Here is a 19,322-nt window from a genome sequence, read left to right on the forward strand (position 1 = left end):
GGAACTCGCATATAAACTTCCTCTTTAAGATCTCCATGTAAGAAGGCGTTTGTAACATCTAACTGGTATAATTTCCACTTCTTGGCAACTGCTACTGCCAGAAGTGTCCTCACACTAACCATCTTTGCTACAGGAGCATATGTGTCAAAGTAATCTTCGCCAGGTATTTGATTATTACCAGCAATTACCAGCCGTGCTTTGAATCGCTCCACAGTACCATCTGAATTGTATTTGATGCGGTAGACCCACTTACAAGGGATTGCACGTTTACCAGGTGGCAAAGAAGTAAGCTCCCATGTTTTGTTTTGCTCAAGTGCATCAATTTCCTTTCGCATTGCTAAACGCCATCATTCATCTGTGACAGCTTCTTTGAATGATTTAGGTTCGACTCCAGAAGAAATGGCAGCAAGAAACTGTTGATGTTCGGGAGAAAATTTAGAACAAGAAACAAAGTTAGCAATGGGATAAGGAATACCTGAGGATAGACTGGAGGAGGTAGAAGAGGCTGCTGGATTATGTGCCTTGAGATATTTGGGAGGAATGTAACAGTTCTTGGTAGTATGGACTGTTCATAGTGTGCAACCAAAGGTAAAGAGCGTTGGTCAACATCTGCAGGAGTTGTAGGATGTGGTGCAATTTCGCAATCGACTGATTGAGTGGAAGAAGATGTGTCGTGTGCAGCCGGTGTTGGTTCTGCTTCAACATGAGACTGCATCAGTTGGGAAACTTCAATGTTGGTAGGAGTTTCTGTTTGGGTTTCATAGGGAAAGATGGTTTCTTCAAATACCACATCTTTAGAGACAAATATGGTCTGTGTATCAAGGTTATAAAGCCTCCATCCTTTCTTGCCAAAAGGGTATCCCAGAAACAGGCATCGGACTGACCTTGCAGCAAACTTGTCTGACGATTTGGGACGTGGATGAGCATAACAAAGGCATCCGAAGACACGAATGTGATCGTAGTTTGGTGTACGATTAAAAAGGCGTTCAAATGGAGTCTGTCCTTGAAGAAGAGGTGTCGGGGTTCTGTTGATTAGATGAACAGCAGTGAGAACACATTCTCCCCAAAATTCAATGGGAAGATGAGCTTGAAAGCGTAGTGCCCGTGCTACATTCAAAATGTGTCTGTGTTTCCGTTCGACTCGTCCATTTTGTTGTGGTGTGTCCACACATGATGTTTGGTGTATAATCCCCATGTCTGAGTAAACCTTACGAAGATTAGTAGCACAGAACTCTGAACCATTGTCGGATCGTATTATTTTGACATTGGCATTGAACTGAGTACGAACCATCAAGAGAAACTGAGATAAGTATTGGAACGTTTCAGTTTTAGTCTTCATTAAATAAACCCAGACATTTCGGCTAAAATCATCCACAATAGTTAAAAAATATCTTGCACCAGTTAAAGAAGCAGTTTGATATGGACCCCATATGTCACAATGAATAAGATCAAAACATGAAGTAGTTTTATTAATGCTAACAAGAAATACAGTGCGAGTTTGTTGTGCTCTAAGGCAAATATCGCATACTGAAGGAGAAATTTCCTTATGTTTATTCATTGTAACAAAAGGGAGAAAATGCAAGGACTGAAACGACGGATGACCCAAGCGACGATGCCAAATATCTGCAGTCTGTTGTTTTTGAGCAGTACATGCAGTATGGGAGGATCTTTTATTTAAGGAGTCATGCACATAAACACCAGCCTGCAATCTACCCAGTCCAATCTTGATCCTCGTTGTGGGGTCCTGCAATTCACATCCAGTGTGAGTAAAAGAAATAATGCAATTTGTATCAGCAAGTAATTGAGCAACTGAGATAAGATTGCATTTTAATTGTGGAACATATAACACATCCTGAAGAATAATATTGGATGTCAACTGAAAAATTCCTCGTTGAACTGATACGAGTTGATCACCATCTGGTAAGCCTATGGAAGTAGGTGGAATGGATTCAACATTCGAGATTAATTGAAGATTCCCAGTCATGTGTTGAGAAGCACCACTATCCACTAACCAGGTGTAATTTGGAATGTGCTTACCAGAAAGTGTTGTAGTATTAGCAGAGGGTGTAGAGGGAGAGACAACCATGTTGGCAATCTGCTGAAGAATCTCAGGAGTCAGATTTGGAACGAAATTCGGGTTGGAAAACGTAGGTATGGCAGCTGCGGTTTGTGGTGCAGGAGAACTAATTGTGTAGTTCCTTTTGTCATAGGGTTTGCCACGTCCTCTACCCCGACCATAGGGTGGTTTGCCATGAAGTTGGTAACATTTAGAGACATCATGGTATAGCTTACCACAGTGGCTGCATCGAACAGGATCAGCATTGGAGGAAGGGAGTTTTTGAATATCTCTTGTAGCATAGCTGAGCACATCAGTTCGGGTTTCATGAGTCTGAGCCATATGGAATTGAGTCTCTTCTTGAACTAACGTGGAATACGCTTTGTTCAGAGATGGTAGATTTGGTTGGTTCAGCAGTTGTGTGCGGATTGTGCCAAACATAGCGTTGTCCAGGCCTAGGAGGAATTGATAGACCCGATCATCAGCCATTTCTTTTGTGATATGTTGAGTAACAGGACAATGAGCACCATAAGGGCAATCAGGTAGTGCGCGTGCAGCATCAAGTTCATCCCAAGCTCCCCGTAGTTTGGTATAATATTGATTGACCGAAATTCCCTGTTGTCGCAACTGGAAAAGGTTTGCTTTCAGTTGATAAATTTTGGGAGCATTTTGAATGGAGTAGCGTTCCCGTAGATCATCCCAAAGGGCCTTGGCTGTGGGGAAATAATGAATATATGGCTTGAGTAGAGGATCAATAGTGTTGTGTATCCAACTGTTGATCATGGAATTGCAAAGAGTCCAAGCGTGGGTTTCATCAAACGCATCATTGGCAGGTTTGGTGATAGAACCGTCGATGAAGCCAACCTTATTTTTGGAAAGGAGAGCATTTTTAAATGCTTTGGCCCAGACATCATAGTTAGATTCTCCTTTCAACACCACATTTGTAAGGAATAAGCCAGGGCTATCAGATGTGGGCATGAAAAATGGGGAACGAGGATCAGAAGGTTTAAGGGTAGGTTCGATGGCTGCTTCTGATGTGAGTTTTGCATTGGTATTGTCATTGGCAGCGGAAGAATCTGAATCAGCCATGGGAAATTGGATCGTTACTGTTAAACTGATACCATATAGAAAAGTATGAAAAGATTGAATGATAAGTGTTGTATTGCTTTGTGGCAGATAGCCAATTATATATACAAATGACAGCAAACTGAAACAAACGATAACAAACTATCGTAACAATACTAATACTATCGTAACAATACTATATGGAGAACAAACAAACTATCTTAACCAAACTATACAGATACAAGATATTAACAAACTCTTCCTAAAGACTTGGTCTTCATTAGTTGAAGAATAAGATCAAAGGTGATCTTATCCTAACAATATTATTTTATAATTATTTATTTTTATTTTAATCTAAGGATAAATAAAAAGGTTTTAAGCAAAAATATATTATAAATATTATCTCCCCCATAATATAGTCGAAAAAAATAAATCGAAAATGATAGTATGAATTACTTTATTGAGTGTAAGAATCAACTTATCATGTAAGGGAACAAGAGAATAATTTTACTACCCGAATATTTCCTACCATTCTTTTGGACCACAACTAATAATTTCCGTATCTGCAACAGAAACTTAAATCTGGAAACAATTTTGGGCTGGAAATAATCTCCCAAATAATTAAATCAACTTATCACTATGTCAAAAAGTAACTTGTGTTGTATTTCCAGTAAAGAAAAATCCAAAATTGACCCTGCAAAGTTATACATTTTCAGAAGTAATTATTTTAGTAGAATAAATAAACAATTTCCATGATCCTCCGTGAAAGCGTTTTTTTCACTTTTTTGGGCTATTATGCCTGACTCCAAATGTTTACTTGATTTGATGTAATAAAATTAAAAATAAAATGCAAAAGAAAGAAGAAAAAAGAGAGTAAAATATAGTTAGTTTAATCTTCTTGTTTCATGATTAAGAAGGAGGATTTGTCTACTCCCATCATGAAAAAGAAGGAGAGGAGAAGGAGGTTTTGTCTTGATAAGCTTACAACAGAATACTTAATTCTTAAGAAAATGCATCGTCTGGTGTTACAAGAGGTCCCAATGTCAAAGTCAAATCCACTGGTCATGCAATTTTGAAAAATGAAAATATAATTTAACACTTCTTCTTCCTTATAACTTTTTATAATTTACCTCAAATCAATGGTTTAACGATTATAAAACCGTTAATTTGATTTTGATCTAAAAATAATAAAAACAATTGTAAGATTTTTTTTTTATAAGTATAATCCTCCCAAAATAAATACTTATTTAATTTATTATTAAAATGATATTCTAAAATAATGTGATTGATTTCACATATTAACCGATAAGTCTCGGACATTAATCGTATAGGATTTTCACGTATCTATAAACTATTGTACATTTGTAATACGGGACTTTTAATTTCCCACATGGTCGATGTGAGACTTTTATGCTGACATTAAGTTCTGTATGATTAATACGTGAAACTTATCTTATATAATTAACATATAAAATCAATTGTATTATTTTGAAATATCTTTTAAAAAATAAATTAAATAAGTATTTTTTTTTTCAAATACCTTAATACGGTAAAAATGTCCATGCATATGTTTGGGAATGGGACTGGGTGAAAGCAGGAAGCAATAATCATCACTCACTAATACTTGCATGTTCCATATATTCATCTATTGTCAAATGCAACATAATCTTATGAACGCCCAAAATTTCCATACCTTTTTTTCTTTTGTATTACTTTTTTTTTTATTCATTAACAAAAAAATTCCTACAATCGTGAACCGTTTGATCACGGTCCGGTTTCCGCCTCTATGGCCCACTTTTCTGTGATCAGAAAAACTTAGGATAGGTTGTGAAAGAATACCTGTGAAATGAAAAGGCAAGGTTATGGAAGTCATTTCGAACAATCTCACCTTAACCTTTTCTTTCAACAATTTACGATCCTTCCACAAGTACTTAGTTGCTTAATGAAAAAAAATGAATCAATCTAAAAATTATTCTCTAACCTCACATGCTTTTACCACACAGCCATCAGAGACAATTAGATATAAGAATATTTTCACGACTATCGCCCACCCAGTGTCATTAAAATCGGCCGATCTGGTCGTTCAGTCCAATTCAGTTAATTTAGTTAATTAATCAATTATGTATGCAACTCGGTTAAAATTCGATGAATCGATCAAAAATTGGGTTCAAACTTATGTTAACACATACCAGTTTTTGAAAATTGTAACAAAATATTTGACCATGATTATACTACTAGGATTTAAACTTGGCACACCACCAAGTCAATATTATTTTAGTTGTCATGTTACTTTTATTTATATATTCGATGAAAATTTCTGTTAAAACATATCACTATTAAAAATTTATTTTTGTTGTAAAACATTACTGATAAACTTTCACATGGTTAATAACACATGACTCTTTGTTTTTCATGACGTTTGATATATTATATAATCATCACATTAATGGTGTGTTGAGTTGTAGAATACATTCAAGGGAATATAGTAAAATATTATGGATAACCTTTCACATGGTTCATAATTTGTGTCTCTTTATTTTTTCATAACTTCCATGTTTAACAATGCATATAAGATAGGTCCTTATTCTTTTTTTTTTTTCTACATTTCACTTTTTCTTATATTTTCTATATTCACAACAATTTTTACTTATATTTTTAAATATTTAAATTTATATAATTTTTAATTTTTTAAATAATGAAAATTCTAATGAAATAAAATGTTTGGCCCGCGAGTCAATTATAGTACAGCCCGCCAAATTATAAGATTTTGAGAGTTAGAATTAAAACAGACTCTATCAGGAAAAAAAAATTAAGATCAAATATAATATTTTGCGAGGTGACGGATGGGCTTTAACATATTTTGACAGCTCTACTTATCAAATCCCAACCAACCAGATTCGGTACTTCACAAACTCGTGTGACAGACACGTTAGGTTATCATAGACAAGGAAATTATATATTTACGTACGAAGAAAACAAAACAGGAACCTATTATTGAGACAGAGAAGAGTGTGCGTGTGTGTTTTTTCATCTCCAAACCCAAAGAACCGTTTGCTCAGTCATTTTAATCTCCAATAACAATAAGTTCCCATTTTTCTCCTTTTAGAGAGAGAAAAATTTGAGGTTGTAAGAGAGAGAATTTTTGGTCTTTTTTCTTCTTCTTTTTTGGGTGTTCCAATGGATGAACTGGAAATCCTAAGAAGGGTATGAGAGGAGAAGAAAAATTGTATCTTTCTTTGATGGATGTTTCTGAAGCTACGATCTTGTGAAAACCCAGGAAGGAAATCTTCTATGTCGCGTTGATATACAGAAATTGTCGAGATTTTTCAGTGCCGTTGATTGAGAAATGAACGGTGGCGATGAGGTCGTCGCAGCTCCGGCGGGTCCACCGCAACCGCTGGAGTGGAAATTCTCGCAGGTTTTCGGCGAACGTTCGGCTGGGGAAGAAGTTCAGGAAGGTAATTGTCCCTACGTTGTATTGTCGAGGGTGCCCTTGTTGTCGGATCCAGTTGATGTGTTGGGATTAGGGTTTGGTTCGGTTCTTTTGATCCGTTTAAGATCGTGTTTCGTCGCTCCCTCGTTGTTTTGGCTTCTTGGTTATTGCGTAGTTGATGTGTGATTGTGATGTTCTTGTTTGATTTGGGGGGAAGTAGTGGTTTGAGGTTGTGTTTTGCATTGTGAATTTTTAGTTGGTTGGATTGGTAAGAGTGTGAAAATGAACTGTTGGACTTAATAATGGTGGTTTTGGTTTTGGCTTTGTTTTTTTGTGTTTCTAGCTTGTGCTTATATTGCTAGCAGTTCTTGTTGAGGTGAATTGGTTTGTTTAGTTTTCAATGTGAGTTTGAGTGCTAGGTCTTAGATCTTAATGGCGTGTAGTTTGATGAGTGACATTGAAGATTGGCTGCAAGGGTCAAGTTGGCAGCGTTTGATTGGTTGGAGTACCAGTTTGTTTGGTGGTGCCTTTGACCGGAAATGCTTAGCTGATATTTTTAAGAATTGGCGTGTAGCAAATGTGTCTGTGTCATATAAGAAGAAACAACATTTTCTGTCAAAAAAGAATGAAAATATATGTTGATAAAATTGAAGCAATATCTTGCTTTTCTAAAATAGTTAGTGATATATGGTGTTACTGTTATACTAAGGTAGCATCTGGAATTTGGGATTGAAGGGAAGGAGAGGGTGAGTGTGCATCCGGCATCCTGATAGTTGCACCGTTTTTTAGTATTGCTGATTCAACGGTGTGTTTCTGGTGGAATTAGTTTCTTGCTATTTCAAAATTTCAGTACAGCAATTAAGAGCCTTTATGGTCTGGAAACATTGTCCCATAACTTCATGTCTCTGGTCGAGATGGCGGAGCTATGTTCTAATTTTTAGGTTACGAATGATAATTGAAGAATGTAAACCACAGAGTATCGTTGAATTCAATTTCCCAACCCTCACCAAAAATAAAAGAATGAGGATCGCAGAGAGTAAATAAATGTTTAATTTTGTGAATGGAGTGTAAATGGAATGTGAAACATATTAATTTAATCAGTTTTGATATGAGGGAGCTTAAGATATCTAATTCTGTAAAAATTGTGTCTATCTGATCTGGCTGATTTGATTCTACATTTGGATAGTCTTGGAAACTTTTGACAGTATCATGGCAGCAATATGGTGGTATATAATTGGACTTGGTGAGAGGCCATGGTTTCTTTATTCATAAAAACCTGCCTTTTGAAAGCTGGTTTAACTCACTGCAAACTGCAGTGTTCGTGTCAAACTGTAACTAAGAATTATTTAGAGTAAATATCCTTTTTGGTCCCTAACAAAAAACACAGTCCCCATTTTAGTCTCTTACAAAAATAAATTAGTCAGTTAGTCCCTAACAAATTCAAAGTGGATCCATTTTAGTCCTTTTGAGGGACTAATATGGATTTTTTTTGAATTTGTGAGGGACCACGATTTCAACTAAATGGGTCCACTTTGAATTTGTTAGGGACTAACTGACTAATTTATTTTTGTAAGGGACTAAAGTGGAGACCGTATTTTTTGTTAGGGACCAAAAAGGGTATTTACTCAATTATTTAATAGTTTATGTAAGGGATTACAGGACTAGAAAGAATAGCAATTCCAACATGGTTTTTTGAATCTAACGGGTTCTTATTGGGTATCTATTCTTGGCATATAGACACCATTAGCAGTATGGTGGATTCTTCCTGTACAGAGTGATTGACGAATTTGGATTAGCTTTTGTTGCAGGTTAATGTGTAAGTTTCCTAATTATTTACTGAATTTACTTTCTACAGTGGACATAATTTCTGCTATTGAATTTGACAAGTCTGGTGATCATCTTGCTACTGGTGATCGTGGTGGTCGAGTAGTTCTCTTTGAGCGGACAGATGCAAAAGATGTATGATTTTTGCTTCTACAATTTTATTTTATTTTATTTTTAACCAAACATTGTTTTGAAAGATTCTGTTAACATAATTAATATCATAATATCTATGTATACTGTTACATGCAGCATCAAGAATCAAGAAGGGATTTGGAGAGGATGGACTACTCTGTTGGTAGGCATCCTGAGTTCCGTTATAAAACAGAGTTTCAGAGTCATGAGCCTGAGGTAATTTTCAGTCACCAGTTAATGCTGCCCAAACTACCTGTAGCTCAGAAATGTTAATATCTATAACATGTAATCGCTGTTTCAGTTTGACTATCTTAAGAGCTTGGAAATAGAAGAGAAAATTAACAAAATCAAGTGGTGCCAAACAGCAAATGGCGCTCTTTTCCTTCTATCAACAAATGATAAAACCATCAAGTTTTGGAAGGTATGAAATGAATGCTTACCTGTGGCATGCTGAGTGCTGTTTTTTGAATCAATTTTTTTATGGATGACATGCATGATTACATTTCTGTAGAGCTAAGTTTGGTCCCTTGTCTCACATGCTTTGACAGTATATCTGTTTCTGGAGATGTGTTATAGTTTATGAGGCCCATATATCTCGGGTCTAATGAATTCTGTTTCCTGGGCTTAGCCTTCAGAAATTACCAATTATATTTTGAATATCTGGTTATTAAATATTAAACTTTTTTCAGTTAACTAGATAACTCTGCTTATAGAGGGTGACTCTTTTTAGGGTGCATGCATGTGTCATCTGTTCATTTTTAAGTGCATATTGTCGTGACTACCTTTCTGAACACTACCATCTTTCTAGGACATTGGTTGAAACATTTTATCATACAATATGTCATCTTAATGGTTAATTGATTATGTGATTGTTACTATTATACTAAAGGCATTAAAAATTTTGTGAGGAAAAGTAAATAATAATATGAAAGATGGCCATGCTGTTAAATAAATACCGATGAATCTACAATGAGTGTTTGCTTGTGCATGTATTCAAAATTAATGTAATTACATTTCCTTTAGTAGTTTTCTGATGAATTAATATGATTGATCTGTCTCCTAGGTCACCTTTTCTTATTTTTTCCTTATCTGAGAGTTGAACAGGTTCAAGAAAAGAAGGTCAAGAAAATTTCTGACATGAATGTTGACCCTTCAAAAGCAATGGGAAATGGCTCTATTGCCAGTTCAAGTAATTCCAGTGGCTCTAGGCCATTTCTTGCAAATGGAGGATCTCCAGATAGATCATACAGTTATCTAAGCAATGATTTCTCATTTCCACCAGGAGGCATACCTTCGCTAAGATTACCCTCGGTAGTTGTATTCAGCCCTACCAGTTGAATTCCTTTTCACATGCTTTGTTTCTTTGGGATAAAAATTTTTAGTGTGATTTTTTACTATGAAAAACCAAGAAGTCGGTGTATTAACATGGAAGAGACAAAACTCAGTAATGCTTACTATTGACCTACTTTCTGTCTGAACAGAGTCTCACAACTTTCTTTTATTTATTTATTGTGGGGGAGGGGCTTCTCTAAAAGGGGATGTAGTCATGTTCTTTTTGTATACAATAAATGTACTTGAAACATATTTACTGGTTGATTTCAGTACGGTGCTTAAGGTTGCTTATTTTAGTTTGGGTAAGGTATAGAAACTAAAATGTCTTTTTTAATACTTTTTTATAATTAGAATTTCATTAAATATATTTAAGAACAAAAGCATCACGCTGACACTTTAAAGTCCTTAGGGATGCAAAGGAATACATTCAAATCCCTTTACTAAGCGTAAAATACTTTTGGAACACACCTTTGCTTTTCCAGTTACCTTTCAGATCATAACAAACATAGTTGAGTATAATCATCTAGCTAGAAATTTTTTGCCCTCCTGTATGGACCTCTTCATAAAGAAAGTGGAAAATTAAAAAGAAATAGAAACATTAACGTTTAATTTGATTTGATTGTTTCATCATTGGAGTGTGTAATTTAGTATGTTCCCTGACACTTTATCAGAGAGGAAAGAAAGGAAAGCGGTTACAGTTCTAAGCTTCTTTTTCAAACCTTGACAGTTACATGTTTGAAACTTTTAAGTGCAGCTAGTGCTAATACATGGGTTGTAAAAAATGTAGGTAACCAGTCATGAGACTAGTCTGCTGGCTCGGTGTCGTAGAGTGTATGCCCATGCTCATGATTATCATATCAATTCTATTTCAAATAACAGGTAATTTCATTTTTGTTAGTGTATCATATTTTTCAACTGGTAAATTTTTGGTGGATTGAGAAACCATGATGATGTACCTGCGGGATTATAAACAGTACCCTTTTTGGAAAATGTTAATAAATTTCAAAACCCATTTCGCCATCCAATAGCAACAACCGTCTTTTTGATTGGTACCGTTGTGGCCCTGTGGTTGGGTATTGGAGCAACATTACCTATTGAGAAATCCCTAACTTCAGTGTCAAATCTTACTTTTTTGTTTTCTTTATTTATCTTCATGTAGTGTTGATTTGAAATTGTTGACTTTTAATTCCCTGGAGTGTTTTGTGTCTGCGTGATTTTTTGCGCCCTTGTTTAATGGCTTGAATGATGTTCTGAAATCTGATCAAATTTGGACGATGGTGTGTTTCAAATATCTTCTAGCGATGGTGAAACTTTCATATCAGCTGATGACTTGCGAATAAATCTTTGGAACTTGGAAATTAGCAATCAAAGTTTTAATATTGTTGATGTAAAGCCCGCAAATATGGAGGATTTGACTGGTAAGCTTTCACTTTTATACTTTTATGCTGTGCTGAAAATGTTTCTCTATTGGTAACTTGGTATGATTTATCTAGTTAAAGAAGTAATGACAACATATAAGTTGTAGTTATCTGATAAGTGTTCATTTTGCATGTGTAAATCTTTCTAGCTTATCTCTATGATGTTGAATGGCAGTAAAATTAGGATTTAACTTATCATAATCAGGGTTTTTGGGGTGAACAGGTGAAGTCAAAGGTTCTTTGGGTTTATGTTTTACTAAGGGGATTCACAAGCAATGGATGGGGTTTTTTTATGGTTGGAGTGATGGCTGTTTGGTTGTTGTGAACAATACTTGCGGAATTAGTGTTTGGGATTTGATGGGTTTCAGTAAAAATTATAGTAGGAATCGACTGCTGCTTTGATGGGGGAGTTTTTAATGATGTCTACCAAATAAATATGATCTTTGCAATTATTGCATTGAGGATTTGATTGCACCACACAATCAGGCAGATAGTGATGTGCTGCCATACTTTGTAAGTCTGATCTTCTGCTTAAATGAAAGCATTACACTTGTTTGAATAGACCTTTTATAACTCATCCTACAAGAATGAGGAATAGAATCCTAAACCCATAAGTATGTAGACTCCATCCTGCTACTAAAAATTTAAGCAAAGGTGCCAAAATGGTGCGTGTCTTACTAGTTGAGGTGTTACCCTTTCATGAGGTAAACACCTCGGGAGCCTTAGGCACCTCTCTGGTTCAGGCAAGGCACACTAATAGGGCCTGATTGATAGCTGTAAAAATTCTATAAGAAAACCCTGTGATATAACTTGCTCACTGTGGTGCTAAAGCAGAAATAATTAGTCAGGATGTTAAAAAATTACCACTTGTTGGTCGTTTGGATTAGGTTTCGTAAATTTAACCTTTTTTTTAATTATTGTTTTCTTATTTCTAATATTTTTCTGGCTGGGTACTTTTTTGATAGTCTTGGTTGAGCCTTGACCCTAGATATTATTATTGCAGAGGTTATAACATCAGCAGAATTTCACCCTACACATTGTAATACATTGGCATATAGCAGTTCAAAGGGTTCAATTCGTCTTGTTGACTTGCGGCAGTCAGCATTATGTGATTCTCATGCCAAACTGTAAGCTCATCTTTTGCTCATGTTCTTATTTGTATCCCTTATGGCTTATACTTTATTAACATATTTTTAGAGGATTGTGAAAATTAAAGGAAAGTAGATGATTTGCTTCCTTCTTGACTGGGACTAATGAAATGTTGCTTATGAACAAAATATTTTTCCCGAAGCCCATTTTACGTATACATATATGTAATTTCTTATGCCTGGTAGAGTCACAGAGAAATACTTTTTATACAGATTTGAGGAACAGGAGGCCCCTGGGTCCAGATCATTTTTCACAGAGATTATTGCTTCTATCTCAGACATAAAATTTGGCAAGGATGGAAGATATATACTTAGTCGTGATTACATGACTCTTAAGGTTTGAAATCTTTACTATTCTAAAATCCATGCTTGTCATTAAAGTTTTTCTGAGTATTTTGGATGGAGATGCCTTAAATTTGTTGAATTCCATGAGACATTGGTTGGCCTTTGGTATGTGGTAAAATTCTCGCTTAGGGTGAAAGAGATCCTGATTTCAATTGGGTCTATTGAAAATTTGGTATTTAATAGAATCCATTGGTGCTAGACTGGTAGTGGTTGAATGCCATGAGCCAATCATTATCTTAGTTTACAACTCTTTGTTCCTTGGGCATTCTATTGTTGTTGAGTAGGCAGAGCATGCTATGTCATTATTATTATTATTACTACTACAACCTTCTGCTTGTTATGATCTTAATCCCTCAACTCTCATCTCATCTTACTTTGCTTGTTTGTCAGTTATGGGATATCAATATGGATTCTGGCCCAGTTACAACATTCCAGGTTCACGAGTATTTGAGGCCAAAGGTTAGATTCCTATGTTTAGACAAGTGATGAGCCATGAATTTCTGCTGCTTTACTGAATCATAATAACTGGCTTTTCTTTTTGGGAATGTACCAGCTTTGTGATTTATACGAAAACGATTCAATATTTGATAAGTTTGAATGTTGTTTGAGTGGTGATGGTTTGCGTGTTTCAACTGGTTCTTACAGGTCCGTGATTCAAACTTAATTTATCTGTGGTTCTCTGTTATCATTGTGCCTGCATCTTATTATTTTGTTTCATTTGATACCAGCAATCTTTTCCGTGTCTTTGGTTGTTCTCTGGGAAGTACTGAGGCTACGACTTTGGAAGCAAGTAAAAATCCAATGAGGTAATTTTATATGGGAAACTCTTAACACGAATTATGGTGTAGTGAGGCAATGTAGCATTTATATCAACTTTTTCATTTCCTCAGACGACAAGTTCCAACCCCTTCAAGACCTTCTAGATCACTGGGAAACAGTATAACAAGAGTTGTAAGACGTGGTCAGTTTTGTATTTAACAACCTTGTCTAACTTTTGAGTTTTCATAATATATCTTGTTCTTTTTATAGTATATCATCAAGACTTCCAATATTTTTGATAATCTTGAACAGGAACTGAAAGCACTGGTGTTGATACAAATGGGAATTCTTTTGATTTCACAACAAAGTTACTGCACTTAGCATGGCACCCAACTGAAAATGCGATTGCTTGTGCTGCTGCAAATAGTTTATACATGTACTATGCTTGAGTAAAGATGATTTGGAGGACATGTATTTGCTTGGTTAACCTGATTTTGGGGTTGCTGTGGAGAAGGCTTCTTTTTCCTTCTTACCAACCATAGAGTTGGAGGCTACATTAACTCTCACACTACAAGTGCCCTTCAAAATCTTTAGCAGAGCTTTTAGAAAAAAAAATCCAGAAGTGGCTGTTTCAAAATTTCCTGGATGCCTGCCTTATTTTGTTTCTGGATGGGCAGCAACTCTTTTTTTCAATTTTCCTCCTTCCGACCCTATATTCTTTCTCCCCTCTTTTGCTGTATCTTCTTATAAAAGAGAAGGTGCAGTCAATGCTTCAAATTGTGTTTGGCTTGCAAATGAAGAAGAAAATGTGATTGTAGCTCTCCTACAACAGATACTAAAGGATGTTCAATATCTGCCACTAGGATAAAGATAAAATGTAGTTCTTTTCTTTTTGTCCAAGATGTCTTGTGGGATAGAGCAGTGGAAACCTTTGGTGCATCATTTTTTCATTGATTCTTTTTTGTGTTGGGAATTTTATTTGACAATTTTTCAAGGTCTAATTTTTGCTGCACTCAGGTCAATTTTGTGTAAAATGTCAAAGGAAGTAATAATTTTAGGTAAACGGGATTGTTTGTCACCAAATGTCCTTTTTTGTTGTTGTTATATTGTACCTTTTTTTTTTTCCTTTTGGCCCATGATAACCCAACTATTCTTAATGTGTTGATAACATGATTGTTTCTCTCTTGGTGTAAGGATAAACCTAGTATTAAGGTTATCAAAATGAAATTAACATTTTATGATCCGGCGAGTTTTATGAAAACTCTGAAGTCTCAACTTGTCCTTGCTTGGATGAACAATTGTAAGAGTTGCGCTTCATAACTTGCCACCTTTGAACTCTAACCATAATTTCCATTTTGACCTAAACTTGGGAGTCCAAGCTATCTCGTGATCCATTATAATATGTGGCTAATTTATTTATTATCTAGTTAAAATGCGGAGTTATAATTGTTGAGTAAAAAATTATGGGATTTATGAATATTATATTGTAGGAGGAAGTTTGTGTCATGTTGTAGAGATATTTTATGTGGGGTCTATTATTTTAAAAAAATAAAATAGAGGTGGACTTCACAAGATGTCTCTTGTCGTGAAGGGTGTATTAAATAGAGGGAGGGTAGATTAATCCTTAAATCCAAAGAATTTTTTTCAAGGATAGTACTAATGACTCGCGGCACTCTTTGTTATCAAATGTATCAGCTCTTGGTTATAATGTTATTAGGTATTTTATTATAGGGTTTGATATTTGCCTTTTTATTTTTATTTTTTTATTTTTTTTGTATAACGATATTTGTCCTTTTAAAGGATATATAATTGTGTCCTTTTTAAGTGAGAAAAAGATACACAATGAAAATCATAGAGGGAGAAAGTATGTGATTTTTCTTATTTAAATTTTAAATAAAATATATTTTTAATTAAAATGATCATCTTTAAAAGGACAAATACTTTTTACTTTATTATATATCTGTATGTATTTTATTATAATTTCACATGAGAGTTACCATATATATATATATATATATGGGTCAAGATCATTTTACACCCGTGTAAGTTACACTTTCAATCTTGTCCGTTGATTCCACTTATATCTAAGAGTTCTAATTTTTTAGTAATGTGAGCCATTGGATACAAGTGGATCAATGGTCAAGATTGAATGTAAAACTTCTAACTCTTACACCAGTGTAAGAATATCATCTCCTATATATATATATATATATATATATATATATATATATATATATATATATATATATATATTCAATCAAAAAAAAGTATAACTACCTGTTTAGCCAGCCCAATTACATATAGTCAAATTGTCAAAACACAATGCGATTGGGCCAACTTTTATCGGTTCGAAGAGTTTGGACCAGTGCTTGCATTATAATGAGTTACAATATGCAATTGATTGAAGAGGAATACATTTTTCATGTTACTATCTCATATAAAAAAATGAATAAATTTATTAAGAAAAAGAGAGAAAAAAAAGTGAATCTCACCTATTTTTTATGTGTGCATAAGACAAATTATTTCATGTAACACAGAGTAACATATTTCCCTTTATTAAAACATCCATTTTCTTTTCTTCATTTAAAAAATTGCTCCAATGCAATCTGTTTAAATTTTCTAGAATTTTAAGTTGTTAGCATATAATAGCGTTATTTCTTTTAATTTATTTTAATTTAAAAAACAAGGGAGGTAGCTAGGCAATACCACTACTCTGAGTAAGGCAAAATGTGGTGAGTAGGGGTGTTAACGAGCCGAGCCGAGCTTTGGTCTTAACGGGCCGAGTCTGTGTTCAAATGTGTCAGACTGGCCTTAGCCTGTTACCTGTTACGAATATAGTATCAGCATGTGGCCTGACTCATTTACAAAAAATAAAAGCATTGTTTAGCTTGTTTAAAAAAAATAACACAACAAAAATTTATCCAAACAAAATATACAATCAATAGCACTAGTAATTCCATAAATATTCATAAATTTAATGTATATCCAAATAGCATAATATAAAACAAAATCATTTAAAAAGTCTGTTTAATTAATAAAATGGGATGAAATGAATTGAGAAGAGAGAGGGCTATCACAAGTAGTATAAAAAAATAAAAAAATAAATAATATATTAGGCAAGCCTGAGAGGCTCTAAGGCCGAGCTTTTGAATTGGAGCATGAGGTCTTTTTATTAAACGAGCTTTTATACAAGTCCAAGCCTGGGTCCAACAATCAATTTTAGACATGTAAGCTCAGACCTTCACGAGCCGAGCCAAAGGCCTCTGTAAGCCCCCTGGCTCGTTTAGGACCCCTAGTGGTGAGCATCTCAAAACCTCGAGTTAACATCATGGATTGCTGCATTGCTTGTTATTTTTATTTTTTGCCTCAATTTTATTTTTGAATTTTCAATGTGGCGAGCATGATAATATCTGAGATTGGTTAAGATTCATGTTGCTTTCAAGGCTATTTTAAATCATGAATTAATAATTCTCCTTTGCATTGTTTTGTTTAGGTTCACTAGTGGAATTATAGGAAACTATCCAATGATCTTAACTAAAACTTTATGGAATATTTGAGAAGCTTCAAGGGTAAGGTGCTTTTAAAATCCAATTGGAATAAAGTACATTAACTCAGCTTGTAACACCCTAGATTACTGGAACATTGTAGTTAAAGTCGGTATTCTGTGGGTATATTCCCTATATGTTGGCAAAATGCATTACGGAATGTGTTGCTGTAACGTTGTATTAATCTAATAGAGAATTGCAGAAAGAATCATGTTATTGGAAAGAACATCTTGATTATGCATAGTAGGAAAAGAATATGTACCCCCATTAATTATAATGTATCGGGTCCGATCTATTGTATGAAGAAATTATACAAAATTAATTTTTTTTAATAAAACGAAAGCAGTGAGGATCAAATTGTTAATCAATTGGTTATATAAGTTATAATACCATTAAACTACTAAGTAATGGACATTAAAATAATAAAGAGAAGTTGAGAGAAATGAGATAACGTAAACGAAAAATGATTTGTGTTTATTCTTTTCCCTGCAAGAGATAATATGGAGTATGTGACTTCTAGATATGGAATAATTGAAAAGCTAACTTGAAAGGCAAAATTACACGTGGTATGCTACATCAAAAAGTTGAGAGGAATGAGATAATTAATTTGATCTATTATCTCTCTCTAACCTAGAAGTTGAGAGGAGTGCGATAACTAATTTGATGTGAACCAAAAATACTTTTAGAATGGAATGAATTATCTTTGTTTTGATGGTGTTAGAAGAAACAACATTGACGAACACAATAAATGCTTGATCAATCGCATACAAAGGCAACAAGTGAGGAATAATTTTGACAGAATTGTGATAAGGACTTAAGAGAAACTAACTATTTGAATTTACTAAACACCGATATATATATATATATATAAGAGATGAACGCTCACCGTAGACACGTTGAAGAGACAAGACTATTCAAAAACGAAGAGATGTGGCTATTTGCAAACGAAGAGGCGCGATTGTTCGCAAACGAAGAGACGCGACTCTTCCAAGCATGAGATGGCACAGTAGAAACGAACAACGAGCCAATTATGTTTAGTCATAATATGAATTTGAGATTGTTCTGATTCTTTTTAATTAACAAATTATTTAAGTAATAAATCTTATACTTTTGTATCACATAATCTTTATAAAATTTTATATATTTATTTTTTACTTTTATTTTTCTCTTAATTTTTGATTTGAGTTTATTGACTAGTGATTTTAAATTAATTTAGATTGAAGATGAGCTGTTCGTGTTTGATTGGGTAGAGCCATTGATATTTTCCCTAAGAGATGTTGAATGTTGATATAGGATACTTTTAGTCGTAATGGTATGAACCAAGACATTGTAGGAGCTTCTCATGTGTTGTATATCAAAGGGGTGGGTGTGTGTAAATGGTTATAGCGGCTCTACACTTGTGCAGAATAACAGCTCATAAAAGCAATAGATAATAAGATGATCCTTCAATGTGAGAAGGTGATATATAAAAAGGAGGGGTCTCTCTCCAAGCTTGGGAGAGAGATTCTAGAGTCCCCCCAAAAAAAAAAAAAAATTATATCACCAATGTCTGGTCTTGTCTCTAACACAAAGCTTGTCTCTAACACAAAGCATGCTATCCTACTATCAGTGTATAGTGGCTAACGGTGTAGAGATATGTGTAGAGATATAAAAAATTCTAAGGAATAAGCCTCTAACTCATCATAAATGTCATCTAGAAAATTTTAAGCATGAGCTTAATAATATAAGGTGCAACTTGTTGATATGTAATTTTAAATGATTTCTTTTAAAAATAATTAAAAATTACAGCTCATTAAACTTTTTTTGAATTTTTGCACTCTATGTAAAACTGTTGTTATCTTTATCCATAGGATGTACTTGGGCGAGAAATTGATTGGATAAAAGGTAAAAGAGAGAGATATTTTAAGTGTTCCAATTGTACCCAATACTCGGTACATCCATCCAATCAAAATAAGATACGAGCACAGCTATGTTATCATGTCAATGTTGTGAAGAGAGAAAAATGGATACAATGACTGGGTGCGATTGGACCACTAAAAATTGTTGGGGATAGTTAATAATAATATGATAGAGTCAGATTGGTAGTTGAGTTAAATTTGGTTAATTTTACATTAATTCGCAAGTGTGTGCTTCAAGCAACATTTTCACACAATCACCCCGTAATCATTACTAAAGCAAGCTAAATCGAGTAACTTAATTCTAAATCACGCTATGTATAACAAAAATCTGTAAAACATAATGTTTATAAATATATGATGGGGAATA

General features: G+C 34.4%; 2 protein-coding genes across 3 annotated transcripts; one reads left to right on the plus strand and one right to left on the minus strand.

The window, feature by feature from the left end:
• Positions 1 to 17: 17 nt before the first annotated feature.
• Positions 18 to 335, minus strand: LOC133286461 (uncharacterized mitochondrial protein AtMg00820-like; the record flags this gene model as incomplete). Its single annotated transcript, XM_061483877.1, has 1 exon — positions 18 to 335. A coding segment is annotated over exon 1 (318 nt), but the record flags the coding sequence as incomplete, so codon positions are not given.
• Positions 336 to 6,125: 5,790 nt separating this feature from the next.
• Positions 6,126 to 14,635, plus strand: LOC133286460 (serine/threonine protein phosphatase 2A 55 kDa regulatory subunit B beta isoform-like). 2 transcript variants are annotated; one of them, XM_061483876.1, is made up of 14 exons: positions 6,126 to 6,579; positions 8,410 to 8,513; positions 8,628 to 8,726; positions 8,812 to 8,931; positions 9,615 to 9,824; positions 10,630 to 10,721; positions 11,142 to 11,260; positions 12,264 to 12,387; positions 12,622 to 12,745; positions 13,144 to 13,212; positions 13,307 to 13,398; positions 13,482 to 13,559; positions 13,644 to 13,714; positions 13,825 to 14,635. In XM_061483876.1, exons 1-14 carry the CDS (start codon positions 6,468 to 6,470, stop codon positions 13,959 to 13,961), a joined length of 1,551 nt encoding a protein of 516 aa, XP_061339860.1. In that variant the 5' UTR covers positions 6,126 to 6,467; the 3' UTR covers positions 13,962 to 14,635. The 2 variants fall into 2 exon arrangements, with proteins under 2 accessions (XP_061339860.1, XP_061339859.1); XM_061483875.1 differs by having other exon boundaries at positions 9,615 to 9,821.
• The last annotated feature ends 4,687 nt before the right edge of the window (positions 14,636 to 19,322 follow it).

Source organism: Gastrolobium bilobum, unplaced genomic scaffold (genome assembly GCF_033153095.1).
Source record: "Gastrolobium bilobum isolate Gb01-03AN ecotype WA unplaced genomic scaffold, APGP_CSIRO_Gbil_v1 utg112672, whole genome shotgun sequence".
NCBI lineage: Eukaryota > Viridiplantae > Streptophyta > Magnoliopsida > Fabales > Fabaceae > Gastrolobium > Gastrolobium bilobum.